This window comes from Hydra vulgaris, chromosome 12 (assembly GCF_038396675.1).
Source record: "Hydra vulgaris chromosome 12, alternate assembly HydraT2T_AEP".
Taxonomy (NCBI): Eukaryota; Metazoa; Cnidaria; class Hydrozoa; order Anthoathecata; family Hydridae; genus Hydra; species Hydra vulgaris.
The window spans coordinates 43,039,874-43,065,869 of record NC_088931.1 but is presented as its reverse complement, the minus strand read 5'-3'; the positions used below and the strand labels follow the sequence as shown (position 1 = coordinate 43,065,869).

The 25,996-nt window shown below is 26.8% G+C and overlaps 1 protein-coding gene across 2 annotated transcripts; it reads right to left on the bottom strand.

Annotated features, from left to right (window-relative positions):
• Positions 1 to 3,044: 3,044 nt before the first annotated feature.
• LOC100199874 (glutamate-rich WD repeat-containing protein 1) lies at positions 3,045 to 24,389 on the bottom strand. 2 transcript variants are annotated; one of them, XM_065813348.1, is made up of 12 exons: positions 24,237 to 24,389; positions 19,008 to 19,039; positions 18,838 to 18,915; positions 18,567 to 18,635; positions 11,052 to 11,157; positions 9,532 to 9,626; positions 5,917 to 6,081; positions 5,783 to 5,826; positions 4,832 to 4,967; positions 4,582 to 4,706; positions 3,909 to 4,176; positions 3,045 to 3,208 (listed from the first exon to the last, which is right to left on the bottom strand). In XM_065813348.1, the coding sequence occupies exons 1-12, from the start codon at positions 24,280 to 24,282 to the stop codon at positions 3,104 to 3,106; spliced, it is 1,269 nt and encodes a 422-aa protein (XP_065669420.1). In that variant the 5' UTR covers positions 24,283 to 24,389; the 3' UTR covers positions 3,045 to 3,103. The 2 variants fall into 2 exon arrangements, with proteins under 2 accessions (XP_065669420.1, XP_065669421.1); XM_065813349.1 differs by lacking the exon at positions 24,237 to 24,389 and having other exon boundaries at positions 18,989 to 19,027.
• Positions 24,390 to 25,996: the final 1,607 nt, after the last annotated feature.

Sequence of the window (25,996 nt, the reverse complement as noted above, 5' to 3'; positions counted from 1 at the left end):
AAAAAATCTTCTTGTACATGCATTTTAATAAGTTAATAATATCAAATTTAGCATTTGTATGCACCAGCAATACAGTAATGGAATTGAAAGGTCATTGTGTTATTTGTCAATACACTATAAACAGAAAGTCTGTTATTAAATTGAATCCGTGCATTTATTTCACTAAACTTGTTTACATCCACTTTTGGAACAACCAGAACCACCTTGTTCGATTTGTAGACATGAAATACATACAACCGAATAAGTTGAAAGAAAACATTATGTTTTATCTTAATCGAATGAGTTATTGAATGCGCTGAGCGAAATGACGACCCAATCGTCATTTTGCGACTCTGGCACAAACTTTAGGTGTCAAATATAAGACAGCATACAATTGGGTCCTTAGCGGAAATTTAAATTTCCTTGGAAGATATGGAGTTACCACCAACCACAAATCCCTTTTTCATCACTTTTTTATCTTATTGATAATATATTAATATTTATTGAAAACCAACCCATATGGCCACCTTGGCCAAATTAGGATCAAACCTAATATTACAAGGTAAATTAAGACAACAAAATTAAAAATAAAAATAACTTCTTTCTGATAATCTATATTATAAACATTTCTCAATTACAACTTTTATCTTCTCAATTACATCTTACGATTTCTTATTTACAACTTTCATGTTCTAAATTACATCTAACGTTTAATTACAAATTTCAAGTTCTCAATTACATCTTGATAAGATGTAGTCATCGCAATGAGTTATACTCATTACAGTGTTACGAGTAAACTCTTACTTCGGCACTAGAGAAAAAAATTTCTTCTCCATTGCCAAAGTACAAGTATACTCGTAGTGCTTATTTTTTGTCAGTTATATTCAGAATAAAAATACTATAGAATTATTTTAGATTAAAAATATTTTATTTATTGAAATGTTGATATCTAGCCTTAACAATGAGAATGAAACAGTGACAAACAGCCTCGGCAAGAATTAATCATTGCAGACATCATGGCTCGGCAAAGAAACAAAGCATAGTTTAAAATAACTCGGGAGCGAACGTGTTAAACTTATTCGAAAAAAATTTATTGTATTAAACCTTTTTTTAAACTTTTTTTTTGTGGAATTATGAATATAAAAAACACATTTATTGATGAATACGAATTACTCAAAATATATCTAATGATATTTGTCCTACATTTTGATAAATATCTAACTAACTGTTGGATTTGTATCAATTGGATTTAATTAAAGTAAAAAAAAGCAGAAGATAAAATAACGTAAGCAGAAGATAAAACAACGCATTTTTCTCAAAAGCGTTTTTTTAGACGGAACAAGGGTAATATAAAATAGTCAAAATTTTTATAAAATTTTGTACAATTTAATACAATCTTCTTTTTATATATTATTGCCGAACTTAATCCTTTTAGTAGTAGTAATAGTAGTAGTTGTTGTTGTAGTAGTAAAGCCACAATTTTTTTGCGTATGTGACATCACTTTGTGGCAAAAAACTAGAAAAACAAACTAGAAATAAGATTTTATATAAATTTTTAAAAAAAACTCCTTCTATTAAATATATATGGAATATATTTTAATGGAATATATTCTAATAAAGATAAAAACTATTTATTTATTACTGTTGTAATAAATACAATCTCTCATCCGTGAAATGATAAATCTGTACCAGTTTCAAATATTTTATGCAATTGTATGCAACATAATTAAAATTAATCAAAAAATGAAAGATAATTGCAAAAGGAAACTTGACGCATAAAGGTTTATTTTGCCACACACTGACGTCAATGCGCAAAGTTCTCTTTGCTTAACTTTTAGTTAGGCGTTTAATATTATTCTTTAGTTTTTAATCATAATCAATATTTAATCATAAACTTTTTTTTAATAACTATAATTTAGTGGTCTTCTAAGTTCCATTTGTATAGCGTTACTTACAAACGTCTGAAAGTGTAAACGTCTTTAGCTTATGTTGAGTTATGTTTTGGCTATATTATAAAAGCATCAAAATATAATTATAATTGAATATAAAAACATTGAAAAAATTCCGAAACTTATTACGCTAAGAGGTCTTAAACCCCCAAAACAACACTGACGACAGCGCACTTAATAAACCACTAAGCTATTAATGAATTGCATTTAGCAGAAAAACAAACCTAATTATAAGTCTCTTTTAAGCTCTACGCATGCGGAAAAGGTGCGCATGTTAATTTTTTTTGCTCTTAAAGTTTTTTTTCAGAGCAAAATTACTTTACTAAAAAATATTAAAGTGAATAAGGTATAGAAATAATCGGTGTGGAACAGATGTGTATAGAAATAGTTGGTTTGTAATATCCGTAAAATACCCGTATTTTACGGATCCGGAAAGCTAGAATATATAAAGTATAATTAGGTATAAAAAGACTAACAAAGACCCTTATTTTTACGGGTCCAATCTCAGCTATCTATTATTACTTTTAGTACTATTTTGACTTTTTGTATTTTGTTGCAAACTTTTAGATTTTGCATGCTTAAGATGTTGAATAAAAAATTACTATTTGTTGATTGTGTATGTTCGAAGCTGATTTATCTTGTTTTTGGGATTAAGCCGATTTAATAGACAATTTTTTTTTTAATTTTCAGTATTTTATTGGTACATTATACGAGGTATAAAAAAGATCGTTTTACTACTGCACTACCTTTAAGTATGACGTTACCGTATCTAAAAATTTGTTTCCTAAAACGCTGTGTAAACTTTGTAATAAAATTGACATATAAGTACACTGATAGCAACATTTAGCATGATAGCAACAGTTTCAAATTAACAGAGGTCATTGCTCTCTTTTTTAAGAACCTACTTAAAAGATAAATATAAACACAGATTTTTTTTATTTAAACAGTACACAAATAGGTGGAAGTCACTACCAATAAAATTAGTGCGTCTTCGGATAACAGTTTTAAAGTAAATTTTTGAATAAAAGAACACCAAGTAATTAACTTGGCTGCAGATTTTGATAACTTGCTAACTTGCTAATTAAAGTGTAATGGTTTAATAAATTGACTTCTAAATATAATTGACAGATCTTTACCGTTCAAAACTAAATTTACGAAAAAAAAAAAAAAAAAGCTCAGACACTAATTGTTTTAAAAATGTTAAATCCACTCAATGCTGTACTCGCTAAAACTCCAGGAAGTTGCCGATGCCAATGAAGCTCCTTAATATCTTTTTGACCCTAGAAAATAAAAATTCATACAACGTAAGTGTATATTGCATTACCGATGGGCTTTAATTATTGCAAACTATTTGTTAAATATTATAACTATGATTTATTATTTAATAAAAATTTTAATTAAGTAAATATTTGTTAAATAAAGCTTTTTTTAAATAAAGACAATTTAAGTTAGGGGTGTCATCGTTTATAATTGTTTACTCTATCATGTCGCCAAACATAAAAGCCCTATTTTAAGCCTAAGTAATTTTTCTGAAAATCTCGTAGACAAAACCATTAACTATAGTCATAATTAATAAATGAAAACAGTCACAATAACTTTCATATACAAAAAGGCAGACAAGAAGAAAAACTATTTGAAAAATCATTTCAGAAATCTCTCCGTTGAAATTCGAAACTTGCAAACATCCTGCAATCTAATCGGACTTAATGTAAATTCTGAGAAAATACAGTAATTTTTTAAATTTTCTTTTTCTGTCATTGAATAGATTGATTGGTGATATACAACATTATCCCAAAGCGATGAGCAAAAGTGAATCAAAAAAATTATGTAAAAAGAAATTTAAGATTTAAAAATTTTTAATTACAACACATTTATAATAAAATTAATACTAATTTTATTATAAATGAGTTGTTAAACTGCATGCTAAAATAACATAAAAAGATTCTATTATACATTGAATTATAAAAAAAAAATTTTCACCATATGTATAAAAAGAAGTTGTGGCGGAAGTGTAACATTCTCAGCTTCATGTTCTTCATCTCGCTCAACTGATAAATCCCATAACGTAATTTGATCATCATCAGATGAGGCGGCAAACACAGTGCTATCAGAATGATGCCATTCAACTGATGTAATAGGAGCACTGTGGTGTTTAAAAGTAGCTACAGGCATGCCTTGTTGAAACCGACGTAAGTCCCATACATTTATTATGCCATCATCTCCGCCAGAAACAATAAATGGGTCATTTCTATGAAACAAAACTTAGTTTACTTATTTAAAATTAATATAAAAACCTTTATGTTATTGCAAAAAATTTATAATTATAACTTTTATATTACAATTTTAGTAAAAACTCACTAAAAATAATTAAAGTAAATTGCTCACTCTCTTTTTCTACATGTGCGTGCGTGCGTGTGTGTGTGTGTGTGCGCGTAATATCAATTATACTAAAACTAATAATATAATGATACAATAAATATATATGCTATATAACAATGTCATTAAAATATTTATATCGATCAATTATTTTTTAGAACAAAAAAATTAAAACTGGTTAGCGAATTTTCAAAAACTGATTATATGAATCAAAAGTGTCAGCAAACATTTTTTTTAGCAAAATAAGTTACTGAGAATCATTTAAATGAAGATTTACTTGTTCCACGAAATAACATTTACATCAGCATCATGTGCCTTAACTGTTAGCATGCATGCCTTATCACCTACACCACGTGAATCCCAAATTTTAATGGTTTTGTCAGCAGAGCACGAGCTAAACACCTATTAAAAATTTTTATCAGATAAATTCTTATCTTTATTTCTTATTATTTTTATCATTAAAATGAAAAATATTTCATAACTTACATTAGATAATAGTTCAACCTATAAAAATAAGATCAACCTACATTAGATTCATTTGGACTCCATTGGATGTCTTCAACAGATGCTGTATGTGACGTTAGAGGTCTTTGATCAACATGCCAACTAGATTCTGTGGGACTCCATAAATGAATACGATTATTACATGAACCAGTTGCAAGTCTAAAATTAAAATTATTAGGATTATTAAACTTGAATGCATTGAACTTGTAACAAGTTTTTTTGATTGGATGATTCTTAAACTTTATTTGAAATAAATTTAAATTCATAAGAAATCAGTATTTCTTTTTTTTTTTTGCTTAATGCTTCAGATATGACATATTTACTGTAATAAAATTTATCAACTTAGTCAGAAATAAAACCCATGTTCCTTTATTTTTTTAATTCAGTTTAATTTTATATATTTACATTTAGAGTTTTAAACACAAGAATAAATCAACAAATAAAGACAAAGTAACAATGCATTGTGCTGGTTTGACAAGGTTCAAACCAAAATTTTTAACCTTGGAAAAATTTAGCAAACAAATCTTTTTTTTTTTTTTCAAAATGTCTTAAACTTTTTGCTTCATTATTTTTTATTCATGTTGTTATGTTTAAAAACACTTTAATAAATAAAAAAATAAATAAAAAATGATATAAATAATTTTAATAACACATTTACAAAAACAGAACAGATTTGTTTTCTAAATTTCACTTAGAACCTTGTCAAACCAAAACGATGAATTGCAAAGATAAAATGTGTGGTAAATTAGAAAGCATTATTTTTGTTATGAGATTATGAAATCAAAACCTCCTTAGTGTGCCATAGTATGTACACGCATAGTACACATTATACAGTATATTTAAGAGACTAAATATATATTTATATATTAGATACCAACAATAGTAGTAAACAATATTGGTGGGAAAATTAAATCTTAAAGACTATATATCTTATTACAATATGAAAACATCCTGGCCATTAAATTAAATCTTACCGACCAGCAACAGTGGGAGACCAATCCATAGCAAACCCTTCTTTCTTAAAAAAAAAAAAAAATTTATGAACACTTACAAGTTATTCATGTTTTTAATTATAACTTTTTTTAATAACTTTTATCTAAGCATGTACCTGGTGACCCGAAAAGGAAAATAGAGGTTTTTTATTAGCAATACTTTGGTGCTGTGATAAACCATTTATATCAAGACTATTGAGTTCTTCTGTTAGATCCCATATATGTACTGTGGCAGAAGATGACCATGAAGCAGTCAAGTGCCTTTCCGCTGCAAATATATACTATAAGTCAATAAAAACATCTTGTTATTTTATGATGTTCTTTTGAGAAACTAATTATTAATTATATTATATTTATAATTAATTAATAAATTATTATATTATAACTAATTATATATAATATCTATCAAACTTTTCTGTTCAACTTTATGTTTTTAGAATAAATTTAGAAATGTTTTTTTACTAATTTTTATTGCTTTGCTGATGTATTTTTCATAAAAAATTATAAAAAAATCTGTAGCTACTTGACAGAAAAAATTTTGTTCATCAGCTTTAAAATACTGACATGCATTCCAGCAAAAAAAAATAAAAAATGATAAAGTAAAGGAATATTATACTTTTTTTCAATGAACGCATCTATTTTCATACTAATATTTATAATAAGATTCACACCTAACAGTTTAATTTATTTTTATTAGATTTTTATCTATTTATACATTATACTCTACAAACAATAATTTTTTTATTTTTTCTATTCTGCTTAACTCCCAACACAGCAACCATGGTTGCAAGCAACCACTATTAAGTTGGGAGTTACTAGAAAAAAAGAATAGAGTTAAAGAGCAAGGAAACGGTTGACAGAAGACTTAAAAAGTTGAAGGTTGTATGAGTCAGGAAAACATGAAGATGGGAGAGAGTTCCAATCGTCATGGCCTGTTAAATGTGAATACAAAAACAAGAAAACATACAAAAACAAGAAATATAATCTAAAACGCTTAGCTGTAATACTAATTTGAAATTAGTATTACAGTTAAGCGTTTTAGCGTTAAAACAGTTTATAACTGGAGTGATAAAGAAATGAAACTAGATATAAATAAAATCAATTCTTCACCAAAAATAGAAAAATAAGGTGCAAAGAACTTTTATAGGTCAAATATTACACTGGTATTGATATAAAGTTGTTTTTGAGTACTTTAAAAAAAAATTAATGTTTCTTTAGAATTTAAACTTTAATTTATAATTTATAAAAAATTTTATAACTTTGTTTATTATCTTCACATCGCTGCAAGTATTTGGTTGCTTTAAAGCAATACTTCTACATAATGACAATGATTAACAGAAATTTATTTTTTCCATATTGTTTTAACATTTTTAATTTGCTGAAACATTTAAAAAATAATTTACATGAATTTTGTTCTATATAAAAATAAGAAAAGATGATAATGGAACTTTTTGAGTAGATTCTCTTTTTGAGTAGATTTCTCTTTTTGAGTAGATTTCTCTTTTAGTCTTTTAATAAATGTTTTTATTAAAATCAGAAAAAACTTGTAAGAACTTGTGAGATAACTTTCATTAAAATGTTATCAGAAAAAAACTTGTAAGAACTTGTGAGATAACTTTCATTAAAATGTTATCAGAAAAAAACTTGTAAGAACTTGTGAGATAACTTTCATTAAAATGTTATCAGAAAAAAACTTGTAAGAACTTGTGAGATAACTTTCATTAAAATGTTATCAGAAAAAAACTTGTAAGAACTTGTGAGATAACTTTCATTAAAATGTTATCAGAAAAAAACTTGTAAGAACTTGTGAGATAACTTTCATTAAAATGTTATCAGAAAAAAACTTGTAAGAACTTGTGAGATAACTTTCATTAAAATGTTATCAGAAAAAAACTTGTAAGAACTTGTGAGATAACTTTCATTAAAATGTTATCAGAAAAAAACTTGTAAGAACTTGTGAGATAACTTTCATTAAAATGTTATCAGAAAAAAACTTGTAAGAACTTGTGAGATAACTTTCATTAAAATGTTATCAGAAAAAAACTTGTAAGAACTTGTGAGATAACTTTCATTAAAATGTTATCAGAAAAAAACTTGTAAGAACCTGTGAGATAACTTTCATTAAAATGTTATCAGAAAAAAACTTGTAAGAACTTGTGAGATAACTTTCATTAAAATGTTATCAGAAAAAAACTTGTAAGAACCTGTGAGATTCTAAGAGTTCCTTAAAAACTTGTTTTACAATTTTTTTTTTATAACAATAAATAACAAATAAAAGTGAACACCAAAAGCATTAAACAGTAAAAGAAAGGTAAAAAAATGTCTAAAAATTTTAAATGCTTTTTGTATTTTTAATTTTATTTTTCTCCTGATGATGACCTATATAAAACAGATTGAAATATTACAAGAGAAAAAAATAGTTTGTATTCTTCTATATTTATATTTTTTTTTAATATAACTCTTTGAAATAAAACTACTGACATTTCAGATGACTTCTAATAATATTCACCATCAATTTTTTGAATTCATAGCTGATTAGTTATTTAATAAGGTTCACCATCATTTAATAACGTTCATCATCATTTAATAACGTTCATCATCATTTAATAACGTTCATCATCATTTAATAACGTTCATCATCATTTAATAACGTTCATCATCATTTAATAACGTTCATCATCATTTAATAACGTTCATCATCATTTAATAACGTTCATCATCATTTAATAACGTTCATCATCATTTAATAACGTTCATCATCATTTAATAACGTTCATCATCATTTAATAACGTTCATCATCAATTTTTTGATTAGTTATTACTAGTCTTTTACTTGCATGAATTTGAATTTGAATGAATTTAAATTCATCATGATTTCTTTTTCAATTTTTTTCATTTAATTTCTGAATTCTGTGATCTTTAAGTTAAATATGATGATATATTAAACTATTAAACATGATATATTAAAATATATTAAACTATTAAACTCTTAAACTATTAAAATATATTAAACTATTAAACTATTAAACTCTTATATATTATATTAAATATATATTATATTAAATATATTAAACTATTAAACTCTTAAACTATTAAAATATATTAAACTATTAAACTTAGTCTTTTCAATCCCACACAAAAAACTGTAAAATGGTTGTAAAATGTCATTATCGAATTAAAAGCTATAAAATAAAAACTAATTGTTAGAAATTCATAAATGATACCCTTTTTTTATTTTTGTGAGAAAAACAGCTGCCAAACTATTTTTTTTCAGTCTAACTTTTCTTAGCCTTGATCACGTGATCGATGCAGATTTTGATGTGGTCACATTTACTAACAAATGTAATATTTAGACCCTGTGACCCGTGGTCACAGAGACTAAAAGGGTTAATAACTACTTTTGTAATTGATTTAATTAAAGTTTTAATTTTTATCTTACACTAAACTTTACTATTTAAAACATATAGATCAAAGAACTAAGTAAACATTAAAAATTGTTATGGCTTTAAAAAAATAATTACTAATAATAGAATTTTTATATTTAACTCCCTCAAAATAAAAAAAGTTTTTTATCATTTTGATAACTATTTGTTGCTATGCATGATGAATGTTGCTATGTATGTATTTTGTATGAAGACTTTTGTTACAGTTTAGTAAATACAATCATCAAAAAAAAAAAAATATTGCTGAAAATAAATTGTTTTAAAATTAAAAATAAAAGCAAAAATTACCCTGATTCGATTTACACCACCAATATGTTTTATTGAATAGGTTTGTAAATTTGGTTGCTCATCACTCTCTTCAATATAACTATCTTCAGAATCATCTATGTAATATTATTTTCATCATCAGTCATCATTGAAGAAATATTTTTAAAAAATATGGCAATATATCATTGATATTAAAAATCACAAAACTAAAACTTTATATAAAATTATTAATAAAATTTAATGGCAGCAAATTATAAAACTTTACTTTTTTAAACACAAAAAATTTTATTTGAAAATATTTAAACAGCAATTTTCATTGAGGTTTGGATTACCTCAAGTTGACACATGCTGCACAGGTGATGAGTTACAGGTAAAAATTAGAAGAAAATATTTAGGGGACAATGTTAAGACTGCTGCAGCTGTTGAGAAAATGGTTTATATTTGCAGAGCTAAAATCTTTTCCAGAAAAATTAAAGAAATCACACTAAAAGGTCAAGATGATGATAAAATAGGAGAGATTTGTACAAATTATATGCAAAATTTCCATCTTCCTTGCATACCAGTTCAAGAGACTTTTTACCTTGGCAGCTGACCATTAGTGTTTTCTGCATACACAACTTTCAAGATAATAGTGTCAATTTTGTTTTTGTATCATGAAGTTTTTTAGTCAGTTACTTTTCTGAAACTGTTGAATATATTCAGCTGTATAACTGTATCAAGCTGTTTTCCTAATTCACTATACAATTTAAAAGTATTTTTTTAACTAATTCAACTTCTGAGAGGTAACTTTCTAGCGTAAATATTTACTTTTTTATTTAAGTTTTTACTTAATTTTTAGATTTTAGATTAAATAATCTTATCTTAAACTAAACGAGTCATCATATGCAACTTTAGGCAACTTCTTATAGGCTGTTGTCAAGCTAACATATAAAATAATTATGAATAATTCGTTATAAGAGTCAGTCAGTATTTACATTTTTTAGGTATTCGTTGTTAAGATCCAATTTATATGTTTAGAATGCAATTTATTTGTTTTGGCATAAACAATTAAACTTTGACAAAAATCCTTTCTCAAGTGCAATTTTGAACAAATATAAATCATGGAGTTTTGAAAGATTTAATAAAAATCTTTACAAATACATTTAATGAACATTAACAAACTCTACAAAATTTTTTTAAAAAGTCGCCTTAACTACTTTGACATCATTTTATTACTTAAAAATTGCTCAATTATTTTAATTCTAAAAAAAAAATTCTAATTTTGTTCCGATTTGAAGAATGCTTATTAAAAGTTTCTTAAATGTTTCTTACATGATTACAAATATAAAATTCATATTATATATTATATTATTTGAACATGAAATTCTTATTATATTGTATTATTTGATATATTATTATATATATACATATATTACTTAATATTAAATTATAATTATTTTAACTATTATTTTAAGTATTTAATAAAAAACTGCAATTAAAAAGGCAACTTTTCTAACTATGTATAAAAAACACTTTATACAAACGAAGATTTTCTAACATACCGTCTTCTGTTATTTTTGTAAGATTTGACATTTTCATTAACAGTATTTGATTTGCTTCACCTTCACATGCTTGTGTACCAGAAACTAAGTAACATGTCATGGGAAACTAAAAATTATATATATACATATACATACATATATATATATATATATATATATCAATATATATATCAATATATATATATATATATATATATATATATATATATATATATATATATATATATATATATATATATATATATATATATATATATATATATACAGTATTGGACAAAAAATTTGCAACCAACATCGAACAATGCTAAAAAGTGTTCCTAATTTTACATGTCTTAAAAACGAAACGAACTATACTACCACAGCAAACAGTTCAGGAGTCTGGAGTCATAGCATGCCATGACATTAGCAATCAGCTGACAGTTAACAACACACACGCAGAATTTCGTTGACAAGTGCCATTTTGCAGCGGATAAAACAAGTGCAACTTTTTTGGTTTGTTTCATTTTCTTAAGTCTGGTCCGCGCCAACGTCACGGAAGTTTTTTAATAATTAAAGGAAGTATCCAGAAGTTTCCAGAAGCATGCAGAAGCTTCCAGAAGTTTCCAGAAGAAGCATCTGGAAGCATCCAGAAATATCCAGAAACATTCAGAAGCATCTAGACGCATCCAGAAGCTTCCAGAAGCATCGAAAAGAAGCATCTAGAATCTTCCAGAACAGGTTCACACAGGTTCACTTTACTATATAAGAGACATGTTAATCGACATATAATTCAGTCAGTATATGGAAGTCAATCAGTCAGTAATATCAAGATAGTTTATCGAAGTATATTTTATCAAAGTGGTTTATCGAAGAACATCAATACAAGAAGTGAAATACAACAAGTGTTTCATTACATCAATACAGTCCACATCCAACCAAGACAATGTGTTCCACAGAGCATTATTGTATCATCACAAGGTAAATGTAACACAGTAAGCCTTGAGAAGCGTGATTATTTATTTTTATTATTTTTATGACTTCAAGTGCAAAAATGGCTCCGACAGTCTTGGATTGAAACTAAGAAAGAAAACTATTGGCGATAACGTAAGTGGAATGTCACAAAAAAGTATTTGTGATAAATATCGGGTGAAAAAATGGACCGTATCAAGACTATGTTCCAAATATCGTTCTATGGGGAAGTTGGCAGCAGATAACAAAGGTGGAAGTGTTCCACCACTTCTAGAGAGGATTCCATGATTGTCAGATCCGTCAAGAAGGATCCCTGGATATCATCAGTTGAGATACAAAAGCAATTAGAGCTGCCTGTATCGGACCGAACAATCAGACGACGTGCTGTTGAAGCCGGATTGTTTTCTCGACGCCCTGCAGAGAAACCGCTGATTTCACTAAAAAATCAGAAGAAAAGACTCTTGTTTGCTACATCTCATATTGACTGGAATGTGCAGAAATGGCGAACTGTCCTGTTCAGTGATGAATCGAAGTTCAACATTATTGGGAGCAATAGCATTTGCCGTGTACGTTGACCGGCCGGAAAATGCCTCAATTTACGTTACTGCCATAAGACCGTGAAGCATGGTGGAGGCAGCAGATAACAAAGGTGTTGGTCAGAAAAACACCCCCAGACCAATGTAATGGTCTGGGGGTGTTTTTCTGCTAACGGTCTAGATCCAATACATCGAAACAATGGAATAATGGACCGTTTCATGTATAAAAATATCCTGAAAGATATTATGTTACCTCATGCTGAATGGAATATGCCAATAAAATGGGTTTTTCAGCAAGACAACAATTCGAAACACACTGCAAAAGTAGTCAAGCAGTGGTTTCAAGAAAACCACCTATCGGTAATGGATTGGCCGCCTCAATCTCCGAATCTCAGCCCTATCGAGAACCTGTGAGAGATCGTCAACCGCAGAATTTATCGTGAAGGTGTTCGTAATAAGGATCAACTGTTTGAACAAATCCAAAAGGCCTGGGCAGCGATTCCATAAAGTTTCATTGATCACCTGATCGAATCTATGCCTTGAAGATGCAAGGCTGTGATCGACAACAAAGGATTCGCCACGAAATATTGATAGCGAAATACAGCTTGGTCAACATTTTGTCGAGTTGCACTTGTTTTGTCCAGAAGGAAATCAACTTTTTTTAATACTTTTGATTAATTTATTAATTTTCGTGTGCAAATAATGAACTTTGTGATGAATAAAACTAGAAGAACTTTGTCTCTAAACAGTTACATAGTTATTTCTCTAAATTGAAAAAATGCAGCTCTTTTATATAAAGAAACTAAATTAGCATTATTTGGTTGCACTCGTTTTGTCCGATACTGTATATATATATATATATATATATATATATATATATATATATATATATATATATATATATATATATATATATATATATATGTATATATATATATATATATATATATATATATATATATATATATATATATATATGGGCTATTCCACGGAAAAAAAGAAAAAAATAGTCAAATTTTATCGTCTTTTTCGCCAACTTTTAGCAAATGCATATTGATGTAGACACATGAAAGTTTATTTATAACATTTCTTTAGTACTAAAATTAATTAATTTAAGTCATTTTTATGCTTCCAAAAGTTACAGTTTTTTTCATTGTCGCATGATAAAAAAAATATCATTGTAAAATGTTATTTTAACCATGAATTTATTTGGATAACCGGAATTAATTTAGCATGAAAATGGAGCTAACATGTTCAAATTGTTGTTGGTCAGATTTTACATTTTATAAAATATACATATTTCAAGAAAATAACAAAAGAACTTTGGCAATTTTCATGTAACGTAAGTTAACAAAAACTTGATAAAGTTTTGTTTTTTCTAATAATTAGTTAAAAAACCCAAGTTTTTTAATAATATATGCAAAAGAATATTGAATGTTATGTTTTTACTTTTAAAGTTTTGAATAACGATGCTTAATTGCGTTAATTCGCGTTCGTTTGACAAGGTTCTAACTGAAACTTTTTATATTAGGAGAATTTAGAAAAAAAAATTTTAATTTTTTTTTAATGTTAATTAAAGTTATTTATATTATTGTTTTTTTATTTATGTATTCTTATTTTGCATTATTTGTATTTTGTATTTTATATTATGTATTCTTATTTTGGTTGACATATAAATATACATAATTGAATAAATTTATATAAGCATTTTTATCTAGACATTGGAGAAAAAAAAACTTTGTTTGCTTTACTCTTAATATAAAAAAAATCAGTAAGAACTTTTTTCATCTTACTGATTCACAGAAATCTGACCTAAATGTTGAAACAATTTTTTTACCTTGTTTTCCGTGTAACGTAAGTTAAGTGGGATTTTAAGCAATAAGTTCACCATCTTCTGGCCAGGCTCTAAACTTTTTAGCTTATCTTATTCTTTAAACTAACAGCTTTCGTACAAAATAGTTAAAAGTTAAACTTACGGTTTAATTAGGCAATCATTTGATAAAGTTGTTGTGCGTGTAACGTAAGTTAAAAATGGAATTGCATATATATATATATATATATATATATATATATATATATATATATATATATATATATATGCAATTCGTGCCTTTTAGGTAAAAGTTCACTAAACTACAGTACAGGAGCATAGGGTTGAAAAAAACTCATAACTCTAATACAAACACACCCAAATATAAAAGAACACTTAGATTGGTAATCTGACATTATACTGATTTATCTCAATAAATAGACTGAAATTGGGAGGACTTATTATTGGGTTTGGGTTGGGGAAGCAATAAGTTTTTTTCATTATTTTTTCTTTTTTTCTTATTTTTGCAAAAAAAACCATAGGAATTTTGGTCCATGTATAGCATTAAAAGCTATACTATATAACAGTTATTCAATAAAAATCTATGAATAATAAATTACAAATTAAACAGAAATATAGATCATTTATTTTTTTATTATTTGTTTCAATATTAAATTTCTTCTATCAGTCTATTCCTTTTGTTATTTCCATTTAAAGAACGAGTTGACTTGGCTAGGTTAGTAAGTGACAGGGGTTGAAATTTGACTGGGGCCGGGGCTGGGTTTGATAAAAAATCATCATCATCATCATCATCATCATCATCATCATCATCATCATCATCATCATCATTATGATCATCTTCATCATTAATAAAGTAAGTCTAACCATTTTATTACTAATCTTATTAATTCTCCCCCCAAAAAAGCAGAGTTATTGGTAAACAACTTTTCTTCTATTTTGACTCTTGAATCTAATCATCATACTCTTCTTGCTATTCCAATGGATTTAAATGGACATCCAAATCACTTGTGCTTCCAATGCTAAAGTCAATTCTCAAATAAAATCTTCTATGGCTTGTGGTTCAGACAACATTTCCATTATAGTCCTACAAAAGCATTCTGTTGTTTAAAAACTCTCAAAAACTTTAGAAAACAAACTGACCTCTCTAACTATCCTATGATTATACTTCTCTCTTTTATCAGTTCCTTTGTATAAAAGTTTTCAGATTTGTTAAATGTTAAATCATTTCTTTTTAAGTGCAGTATTAAAGTCATTCTCAAAGACCTACACTCTTTTTTATTTCCAGTCATTTTAGAAGTACCCCAAATCTTTGCTCCTGCATTGTTTTTTATTTACAATAACAATCTTCCTGAAAATTTTACATCTTAAATTCTCTATTTGCTATACTCTTGTCTTGACAATTCTCTATTGGCTATACTCTTGTCTTGACAATTCTCTATTGGCTATACTCTTATCTTGACAATTCTCTATTTATTGTACTCTTGTCTTGACTATTCTCTATTGGCTATACTCTTTTCTTGACAAAAATTTGCCTGCAAAAATGTCAACATGGTATTTAAAAACTGTAAGTTTTTGAATTTAATCCTTAAACATAAAATATAATTAGTGTAAAAACTGTATTATTAGAAAAATTATTGTTAAAAAACTGTATTGCTGGAAAGAGAAATCAATTTTACTATGTTAAACTCTGTGGCAGGGATTAATGTAGCTATCCTTTTAAATAACATTGTATTATTACCAAAAAATTTTTTAAGATGCATAAGACTTGAAAGTAAAAACAGTCAATGAAAATCAAAAACATTAAATCTTCGCGAAATCTGTTTATTTCTTGATTAAGATAATAAAAGATATATCTATTATTGTATAAAAATGTCAGTTAATAGTTAAGGGGGTGGGGTGTAAGTATTTCAATCACAGTTTCAATATTAAAACATTTTTTGTCATCAAAAACTTTCGAATACCTGGAGAATTGGTAACAAAAAAGTTTATTTTGCCTTGACAACTTATTTTAACAATCTCAATAGGATATTGAAAGGACGAATTTACCATAATGATCTCTAGGTAAAGAGATTGTCATGGTAAAGTACCCATCAAAAAAATGAAAAATTCTTTTGGCAATCATTTTACAGAGATCAGAAAGGTAAAATTTGCTTTGTCATTTTTGACACATCCACTTACTGTAAATACCAGTAGAATGAACTTTAAACTGTTCCAAAAGGTCAATAAAGTCAATTTGTCAACTAAATTAAAGTCAACTTAATTAATTTAAAACTAAACAAAACTTTGCGAGCAGAATTAAAAAATTTGGAAAAAAACTAAGAAAAATTTTCAGTAAATCATAAATAGAAAAAACTTTCAAACTCTCAAAAAAAAAGAAAAGAGTTGTATTTAAAACATGAAATAGTCTTCCAGAGAGTACCAATCAACTTAAGCTAGTGGCATTTTAACTTTTGACAGCTTTGGAATCAATATATTATTGTGAGCTAAAATCTAGCAACATAGACGTCATTAAAACATCAGATTAGCCTTGAAAGATGTCTAAAACTAAAAACCTCTAATTCTGTGAAAATCTCACAAATCGTATGTTCATTTTTATTAAATTTTTTGCTATATTAATTATTTGTTTATTTACTTTAGATTATGTTATATATATGATATTTAAATATCATGAAATACCATAAAAAATTAAGTTGTTAATCTATATGAGTTACTTACACTAGCATCATTGCGGCTCTTGCTAATATTTTAAAAATATATTTATTGAAAAATAACTCTCTACTAAAAACTGGTTGCCGACCCCTGGATTTTAATAAGCAGTCGATCTTTATTTTGATCTCTCCTTTGTAACAGCTTAGGGCATAGAGTGGCTGGTGTATTTTAACTTCAACAAAATTCAATATTAACTGCAAATAACTATCACAATATTGTTGATATTCCTATATATTGATGAATAACTACCCTCTCACTCTCAGACAAGGTCCAAGGTGCCAAGGCCCAAGTCACTTACTAGGCTAGGTCTTTTACAAGGTTCTTGTCAACTTACATACAAAGCTGTTTCAGATTTCTTGCTTGCCAGTTCTCTACATAGACCATTCCAAAAATACTTGCCTGGACAACATTTTGGTACGTTTGGCAGGTTATCAACTTTGGCCATATAATTTATGGAATTCTTATCAAAATTGGTTTTCTAGCAATAAAGCCCAGTCAGGCCAAAATAAACATTGGTCATTATTATGATATTTTTTAATAAAAGGCTAATAATATATCCAATAAATCTAATCAGGCTAATAAATCTTGATTTTTGATTCATTAATTCTCAATGAAATGTTCAAAGATTTTGGTTAACTGCAAGACCCCAGCGTACAAAATATGGTTTTAACAACTCTATTAAAAATGCATTAACACAAATTTATTTGTTGGTAAAAATTTGCATTTTTTCTAATTTTAATCTGAACTTTTCTATTTTAAAGTGGTTTAAAGTGAACTTCTTTCCGCAACATTGATATGCTAAAAAAGTTTGTAAATTCATTTTCTGTTAGCTTCTTGTTTTGAAGTCATTTTCTTAGAAATGTGTAACTTTTTCACAAAATATAACATATATTTAAAAAAAAGAATATAAAATTTGAAAAAAAAAAAAAAAATTTAAAAACAAGAAAATTTGTGGGTGATTTTGAGCCTGACTCGCAGCAAAGTACTGCTACATCTTCTTTTTCTAAAAAAGCTGTATCGATTTAGATAAGCAAAAAAAGTGAACTAATGCTTACATAAATATGCTATAGCATATATATATATATATATATATATATATATATATATATATATATATATATATATATATATATTCATATGTATATAAACATTTTTTTTTCTAGTGTTTTTAGGCAGTTTTTTTAGATAAAGAAGAGAGAAAAAAAGAATAATAATAATAATAATAAAAAAAACAATAAAATAAATGTTCTTCCTATCTAGTTAGTAGCTGCTCAAACTGTCAGAAAAAAATCCAGTTACCAAGCCTAAGGTCTTTAAATTTGAAACTCACTAAATATTTAGTACTCTATAATATGTTTGACAGATCATAGGTATTAAGTATTAAGTAATAAAGATACCATAGTTTTTTACTAAATTGAAAGTATAAAGAATATCTTACTTCAGTAAAAATTAAATTTTACACCAATTAAATAACAAAATACTGAGGTCTACCTGAGTTCTATTTTCACCAAATTTGTCATTAATAACATCAAAGCTTAAACAAGGCATTCCAGTCTGTGCCTAAAAATTTAATATTATGGATATTATTTTTTGATTTCCATAATATAATGTTGAAAAAACTGCATAAGGTTATTCAATTTTTTTAATGCATAAGGTTATTCAATACTATTTAAACTGCTTAAATTTGTTCTTCAATCTACAATTTATACTAAGCTGCATAAAAACATCTAATAAAGCATCATAAATAAAAATAATAACTTACTGCATGGTACATATGATATGCTGTTTTATCAAATGTTAGTTCTTCACCATCTTCGAGTGGTTCTCCAAGGTATATTTTCTAAATATTTAAATAAGTTACTAAATACCCTCCACATGAATACCATCATAGAATATAATAATAAACATTGTACATAAAATTGAAATTGATACTTCATTCACTTGTTCTTTGCCATCATCATTATCTATAACAAATTATTTTTTTGTTAAATTTAATTTTTTTTTTTTTTAATTTTAAATTTATTTATTTTAGTGAAATTTATAATACTCAGAAAAACTATAAAATTGAAATCTTCAGTTAGTTTCTTGACTTAACAAATCCTTCTATAAAACAGTAAACATTTAAAAAAAATGAATTATGTATGCAACAAAAGTTTTTTTCTTTTAAAAAAAAAGGCCATTTTTATATATCATATTTATATAACAAAATAATTAACTTTTTTGGCAAAGTTTATTACCATTTAATTTAGTTAAAGTTAATGATCTATATTATTGTGACTAGATTTTCAGATAAAGATTTTGTCATTCCATGACTGTCATAAGATATGCTAATGAGAAATGACTGCCATAAGCTATGCCAATGAGAAAATCTTTATCTCAACAAATCTATAAAAACATAAATTAAAACTATGATCTTGAAAGAGTTAGTAATTAAATTCCAACAAAATATCTTTTAATAGTAAAAAGACTGAGTTAATTTACACTAAGGTTTAATTTAACTCAGCCTTATTTATTCAGTCAAATTATCTTTAGTAAGAGTTTATGCAATTAGAGATTTTTTATACTTTTTTTAAGAAATTGTTTATTAATACTATTATAAAAGTACAAAAACTATTTTTTAAAAATTCAAACATCTTAGTAAATTGTTATTCAATAAAGTCAAAAATAAATTTAACAAGACTACCACTATTAAAAATCTTGAAATGATTTCCAATTTGAGTCAGCTAAAAACCAAAAACTTTCTTAAAACTTTTGATATTGATGTGTTGCTAATTTGACAGAAGACCATATTTAACAAATTTTTGCAATATAGTTGAAAAATTGTTAATACAAGTATTTTTTAATATGGATTTGAAATAAAAATTGAAATAATGGATACTGCAATGCATATTATAACAAACTTCGTAGGGGACTTCTCAGACAGGTGTGTTAACAGACAGGTGTGTTAACAGAGCAGCTAAAAACTCTTCTTTTTTAAATGTAACTACTCTTTGAAATAAAAATTGGGTTTATGGTTAATTAATTGGCAGTGTGTAATATGACAAACTTCGAAGAGAGCATCTCAAGGAGGTATCTCAATAGACCAGCTAAAAACTCACCTGCCTCTTTTTGAATATATTTACTTTTTGTTCAGTATAATTTAAATGATCAATTTTTAGCTGAGCAGCAAAACTAATATCAATTTCATTTTGAGATTTTCTAATGTTTCTAATGTTAAATTCATTTGAAGCTGATGGTAAAGATTGCTACACTTATTCAAAACATTCTTTAGAATGATCCACCTGATAAAGTCTATATCACTATGTATAACATCAATAAATGGAATTATTGATTTATTTGAATGGTTTTTTGAACCATCACAAAAAACGATTTAGCAAAGAACTAATATTTGGCAGGCAAAACAGAGTTGTGAGCCATGATTTTTAGTTTTAGCAAGCTTTTTTTTTAAATAAATCAGGTTGTTAACTTTTCTAACTACTAAAATTACTGAAAGATAATTATAAACCTTTAGTATTTATCAAGGAGTGATTCAGCTTTTATAGCACAATTTTCATTTTCACAACACCTATGCCAACAAAACTGCATTAGATAATAAAATGTTCAAGTAATGTTTTCATAAGTAACTTGTCTACTAGGAATGTTGCACTTATTTAGCTCCCACTTACTTGCTCTTGCCAATGCTTAAAAATTTCAATGAATGATGTGGAGAACACAGGTTCTAAATCTACAAGTGGATTAATTTATTCCTTTTTCTCCTTTGTTCTATCTGATGACACCAGTAAAATCTTTGATTTTTATTAGAAATACAGTTTAACAATGTTTGCATAATATCAGATGTAGTTGAGCGTCCCATGAACTCTAATTTAAGATAAAAAGTTTTAACCATAAAAACTTTGTCATTCAAAAATCAAACTAGAAGGTCCCTTTGAAAAATTTGGATTATGATTTATCAAATAGTGTAATATGGTACATTAGATAGCGATTCGATTTGAAAAAAAGGAGCACGTCAAAATGTTACAATATAACTGGCTTAGTGGGTCCACGTTAAAACAACTTAACAATACTAATTTTCCGGAATCAGATAAAGAATTTATTGAATATTTAGAATTAACAATATTAGGCACACAAGGATATTCAGTTTCAAGGATGTGTTTATCAACATTTTATCATTATTTTTTAGTATCCTGCTTGATTTGAGCATTGACACATGCTCAAAATAAAATACTCCAGATTTAGGAGCAGATGGCATAAATGATTTAATACTGTTGCTAGAAGAAGACCTCTCTGTATGCTTATCTATCATGAATGATGTTAAGACAGCTTCTCCCATAATTTGGTACCCTATTAGATTTTTACTTGAGGAATCCAAAAATAGCGTCCTCAAGATCCGATGTCCGAGGATATGCCTCATTATCTAATTTTGTTTAAAACTATTGACTTGTAAATTAATGATTTTTGTAGGTAAAATGAAGACTGTGTTCCAAACTCCAGAGTAAAAAATTTAATTGTATACCAATATTTTATCTTAGGCCTACTGAAAAAAATTAAATTCATCAATTGTCTCTCAAAATTTGCATTTAAAAATTGTGTCTTTTTAGAAAAATTTAAATTTTGTAACGAAAGTAATTAAATGTTTCTTAAAACATTTATTTGAATAAAATATTAAATAGTGTTAATTATTGAATAGTTTAGGACATTTATAGTCATAAGCCAAGGGAGGGCCAGGGGGCCTTTGACCAACCTCACCCCACCCCCACTCCCTCATTCTTCCTGGATTTTTTTATTTATTTTTCATTTTTCATACATAAAATGAATTAATAATAAATAATTATTAAAATTCAATTTAAAAACATATTTTTTTTTTTAGTTTAAGTTTGAGAAACAACTTATTTTCATTATTTCAATTCAAATCGGCAAATGCTTACCTCTTATTATATCAAAAACAAGCAAAAGTTTTCTTTTGTTTGTTTTGAAGGTTCTACTTTAAAAGTTTGTATTTTTTTAAAGAATGACTATGAATTTTATTGTTTTTATATTTTTTTGGCAGATAATATTATAAATAATAAACATATTTAATATGGAGAAATATGACATTGGAAAAAGTCTTAACATTCATTGCCACAAAACTGGATTTTCTAAAAACAAGGTTTTGTTCAATTCAAAGATCTTCCTTGTGAAAAACAAGAAATAATATGGCAAGCAAATTTAAAGGAAAAATATTGTTCAATAAGTAGAAACTAATGAAGATTTAAATTCACAGGAGGAATGGGAATCGAAAAGTGAGAAAAAAATTAAGTAAGATACCACTATAGAATTGCTTGGAATTTCAGCAGTCAAACTAAAAAGTCTTTCAAAACATAGCAAATTATCTGCAGCAAAACAAAAGTTTGAGAACACTATTGACAGAGTTGCAAAAATGGTCTCATATAACATAAAAGAAACTTCTTTAACAACAGAAATAAAAAGCCTTATTTCAAACAACAATATTAAGAGTGACCATGATCTAGACATTTGTATGAAATAAATAAAAAATTTCAGAAACTGACTCTTATCGCCATAAGGTGCAAATTTTAACACTCGCACTAAAATCATGGACACATACAAAGATATCAAGCTACTTTAAAATGTCTGAGTATCATGTTCAAACTGCAAAAAAAGTTAAAAATAAGCATGGAATTCTATCATAGCCTGAAAAAAAAACTGGAAACCCACTTTCACCAGAAACAGTTAATTTAGTGATTAACTTTTATCAAAGTGATGAATTTTCAAGAATGATGCCAGGAAAAAAAGATTTTGTAAGTGTTAAGAAAAACCAAAAAAGATTCAAAAAAGATTATTGCTACTTAATCTTAACGAATTACATGTTGCATTTAAAAAAGACTACCTTAACATCAAAATCAGTTTGCCAAATTTTTGTACTCTTAAACCTAAATGGTGTATTACAACTAAAGTGTCAGGTATTCATAATGCATGTGCATACATCACCAAAATACAAAATTTCTCATTGATGCCATTAGTTGGAATAAAAATTATAAAGATTTTATGGCATTGATTGTTTGCTCTCTTGAAAATGCAGAATGTATGTTGCATCGATGTAGCCAATGCCCTGGTATTAAAGCATTAAAAAGTTTTTTGGTGCAGGATTTTATGGACCAATCAGAAATTTTTATTAAGACAGTTACAGTTTTTTTCATTAGGGGTTATATTGTTGCCTAGGATGTTTTTTGTTATGCAAATCTAAATGAATTTTAACTTAGCATCACTGTAGCTAACTTTTACTGTGTCCCAGCAAAAAAATTTATGCAGTTTCTTATTTAAAAAAAAATAAATATCAATCAGGCTCAAAAAATATTTTCCCACATTGATACTAATATTCCGACTAATGAAGCTAATTTAAATCATATAATTAAGTGGCAAATTCTCAAATGCTATCAAGTAACGCCCTCAACTTAATCTTTTAAATTATGCCTCAATAAAAATATGAAATACTTATAAAAATACCAACCTATTAAATAAAAAGTGTGGAATTATTTTAAATAGAGTGCCAATAATTTAAGATGATTTTTCCTGATCCACTACCTATTTTCCCTGATTTAATTTGAAGTAAACTCAACTTCAGAAAAATTAGACTTAAATTCGTTTAAAAATATGCTCTTTTATTGCAAAAATATAAACAATAATACAATCCATATTTAAAGTATCAAGAAAAAATCATAAAAATATCTGTCAAATAAAATTTTGTTTTATATTATATTTACGATATACAACTCACTTAAGTTACATAAGTTTGATGAAGAGTCATATTCCCTGATTTTTCCCTGATTTTTTTTTGCTTATACCTGAATTCCCTGACTTCACTCTGTTTTCCCTGATCTAACAGACACCCTGTTAAAGTCTACACATAAAAACAGATTCTTCCTTTCCAATTTGTCAATGGTGATTAGTAAAGATGTCTTTTTCTATATTATTTGATCATCATATTGTTTATTTGTATTTTTAACAGTTTTTTAATTGTATTTTTTAACAATTTTTTTACTGTTCATGATTTACAACATTTCTTCTGAATAGTTATAAGCTTTTTTAACATTTATTTTTATGCTCTCCTGCCTATATAAATAATTTGTACAACAAAATAAAAAAAATTATTAAGCAACAGCATACCTTGTGTGCTCATTTCATTGTCATTATTAAAGGATATTTCGTCCATTTCTTTAAACAAACCAAATATAACAAGTGGTTGTATTGTAGAATATGCTATCGAAAAGTATAGAACATGCTATTTTATTGTAATTTAAAACTTATTAACATTGTATTTTGTGCTATTACAATGTATTAAGATTTTTTTTTTTTTTTTATGAATGCTCAGCATTATATGGTGTGTTGTTAAATTAAAGATGTTATTGTATTGTATGTTATTTTATTGTATTTTAGAAAATGTTATTGTCTTTTAAAACACAGTATTTCATTGCAGAACAGTTAATTAGATTGTTAAAATACAATAATCTGTTTTGCAATAAAATTTAATATTATGTTTCACAATTCAATAACACATTCAATGGTGTGCTCCTAAAATGATTGTTTGACATGCTAATTGCATTACAGAAATTATTTTTTTAGTAAAATAATTTATTCTGTTGCATTATTTTAACTTGTTGTGCCACAAAAAAACATGACACAACGCAACGAACAATTTTTAAAAATATTATGTGCTATTTATTGTAACTATTGTATTTACTGTGATACACGTGCATCTAACCGCCGGGATTGTATAATGTCGATACCTGATTTATCGGAAGTATCGGATTAAGTCCACAACCACCGGGATTAAATAATACCGATGTCATGTGTTTCGCAAGCCCCGGATTTCAGTACATAGCTTTTATTTGAAGAAGTTTTTTTGTGTACAATATATATTTATGGTCACGAATTTCCCAAAACTGACGTAAATAGCGAATGTTAGTAATAATAAAAATTAAATGAAGGTGGGAGGAAGTGGCCAGAGTTTTTAGGCTATTTTCTCAGCCTCCATTGACCAGGATTTTTCCGAAACATCATTATTTTACATTTGCATAAACGAAATTTTGGTAAGCTATTTAGACGTTCCACGCTCTGTAAAAATTTTAAAAAAGCTATCTATATTTGTAAAGATAAAGACAGCGTTTTAGCTACGAGGACAGCTAGCTTAATAGGCGAAAGACCCACTGGCTATTGTAGCTAGCATCTTATCGTAAATAAATCGCTGTCTAAAAAATTTTGATATGTAGCTATCAACAGCTATAGATTTGTAGATATTTTGTCGCTAGCTACAAAGCTACGACACATTGCTACAAAATCGCAATGTTTAAAGTTCAATTATTCTCATAATTATAATAGAAAAAATAGAATTAAAAAAAAATCGCTTGAAAATCGCTATAAAACTAGCTAGTCGCTTGCTCATTTCCCACCATTCGTCGAATACTATTCGAATAATTAAGAATATTTATACTTATATTGTCGCGTATTGATTATACTATCGTGTATATACTAGATATAATTTACGTGTATATACATGTGTATATACACGTGTATATACACAAACTACGTGTATACACACGATATAATTTACGAAAATACGAATTTTCGTAAGATGCTTATATTGGCTTATATTCTGTGTATTGTTTATATTGTCGTGTACTTTTTTTTGGTGTTCTTACTAATTATTTTATTATTGTTGCTAATTCAAGGGATTTCATATTCTGGAACAACCAGAACCACCTTGTCCAATTTGTAGACATGAAATACATACAACTGAACAAGTTGAAAGAAAACATTATGTTTTATCTTAATCGAATGATAGAAGAGTTATTGAATGTGCTGAGCAAAATGACGATTGGGAAACTCAGGCATTTTCTAACTTTAGGTGTCAAATATAAGAAAGCATA

Coding starts and splice junctions, on each gene's coding strand:
- LOC100199874 (XM_065813348.1), bottom strand. CDS start 24,282: ATGGACGAAATATCCTTTAATAATGACAATGAAATGAGCACACAAG. Junction 6,082..9,531: donor GTGGTGTAAATCGAATCAGG/GTAATTTTTGCT, acceptor ATTGACTTATAG/TATATATTTGCAGCGGAAAG. Junction 4,968..5,782: donor TCTCCCACTGTTGCTGGTCG/GTAAGATTTAAT, acceptor TTTTAATTTTAG/ACTTGCAACTGGTTCATGTA.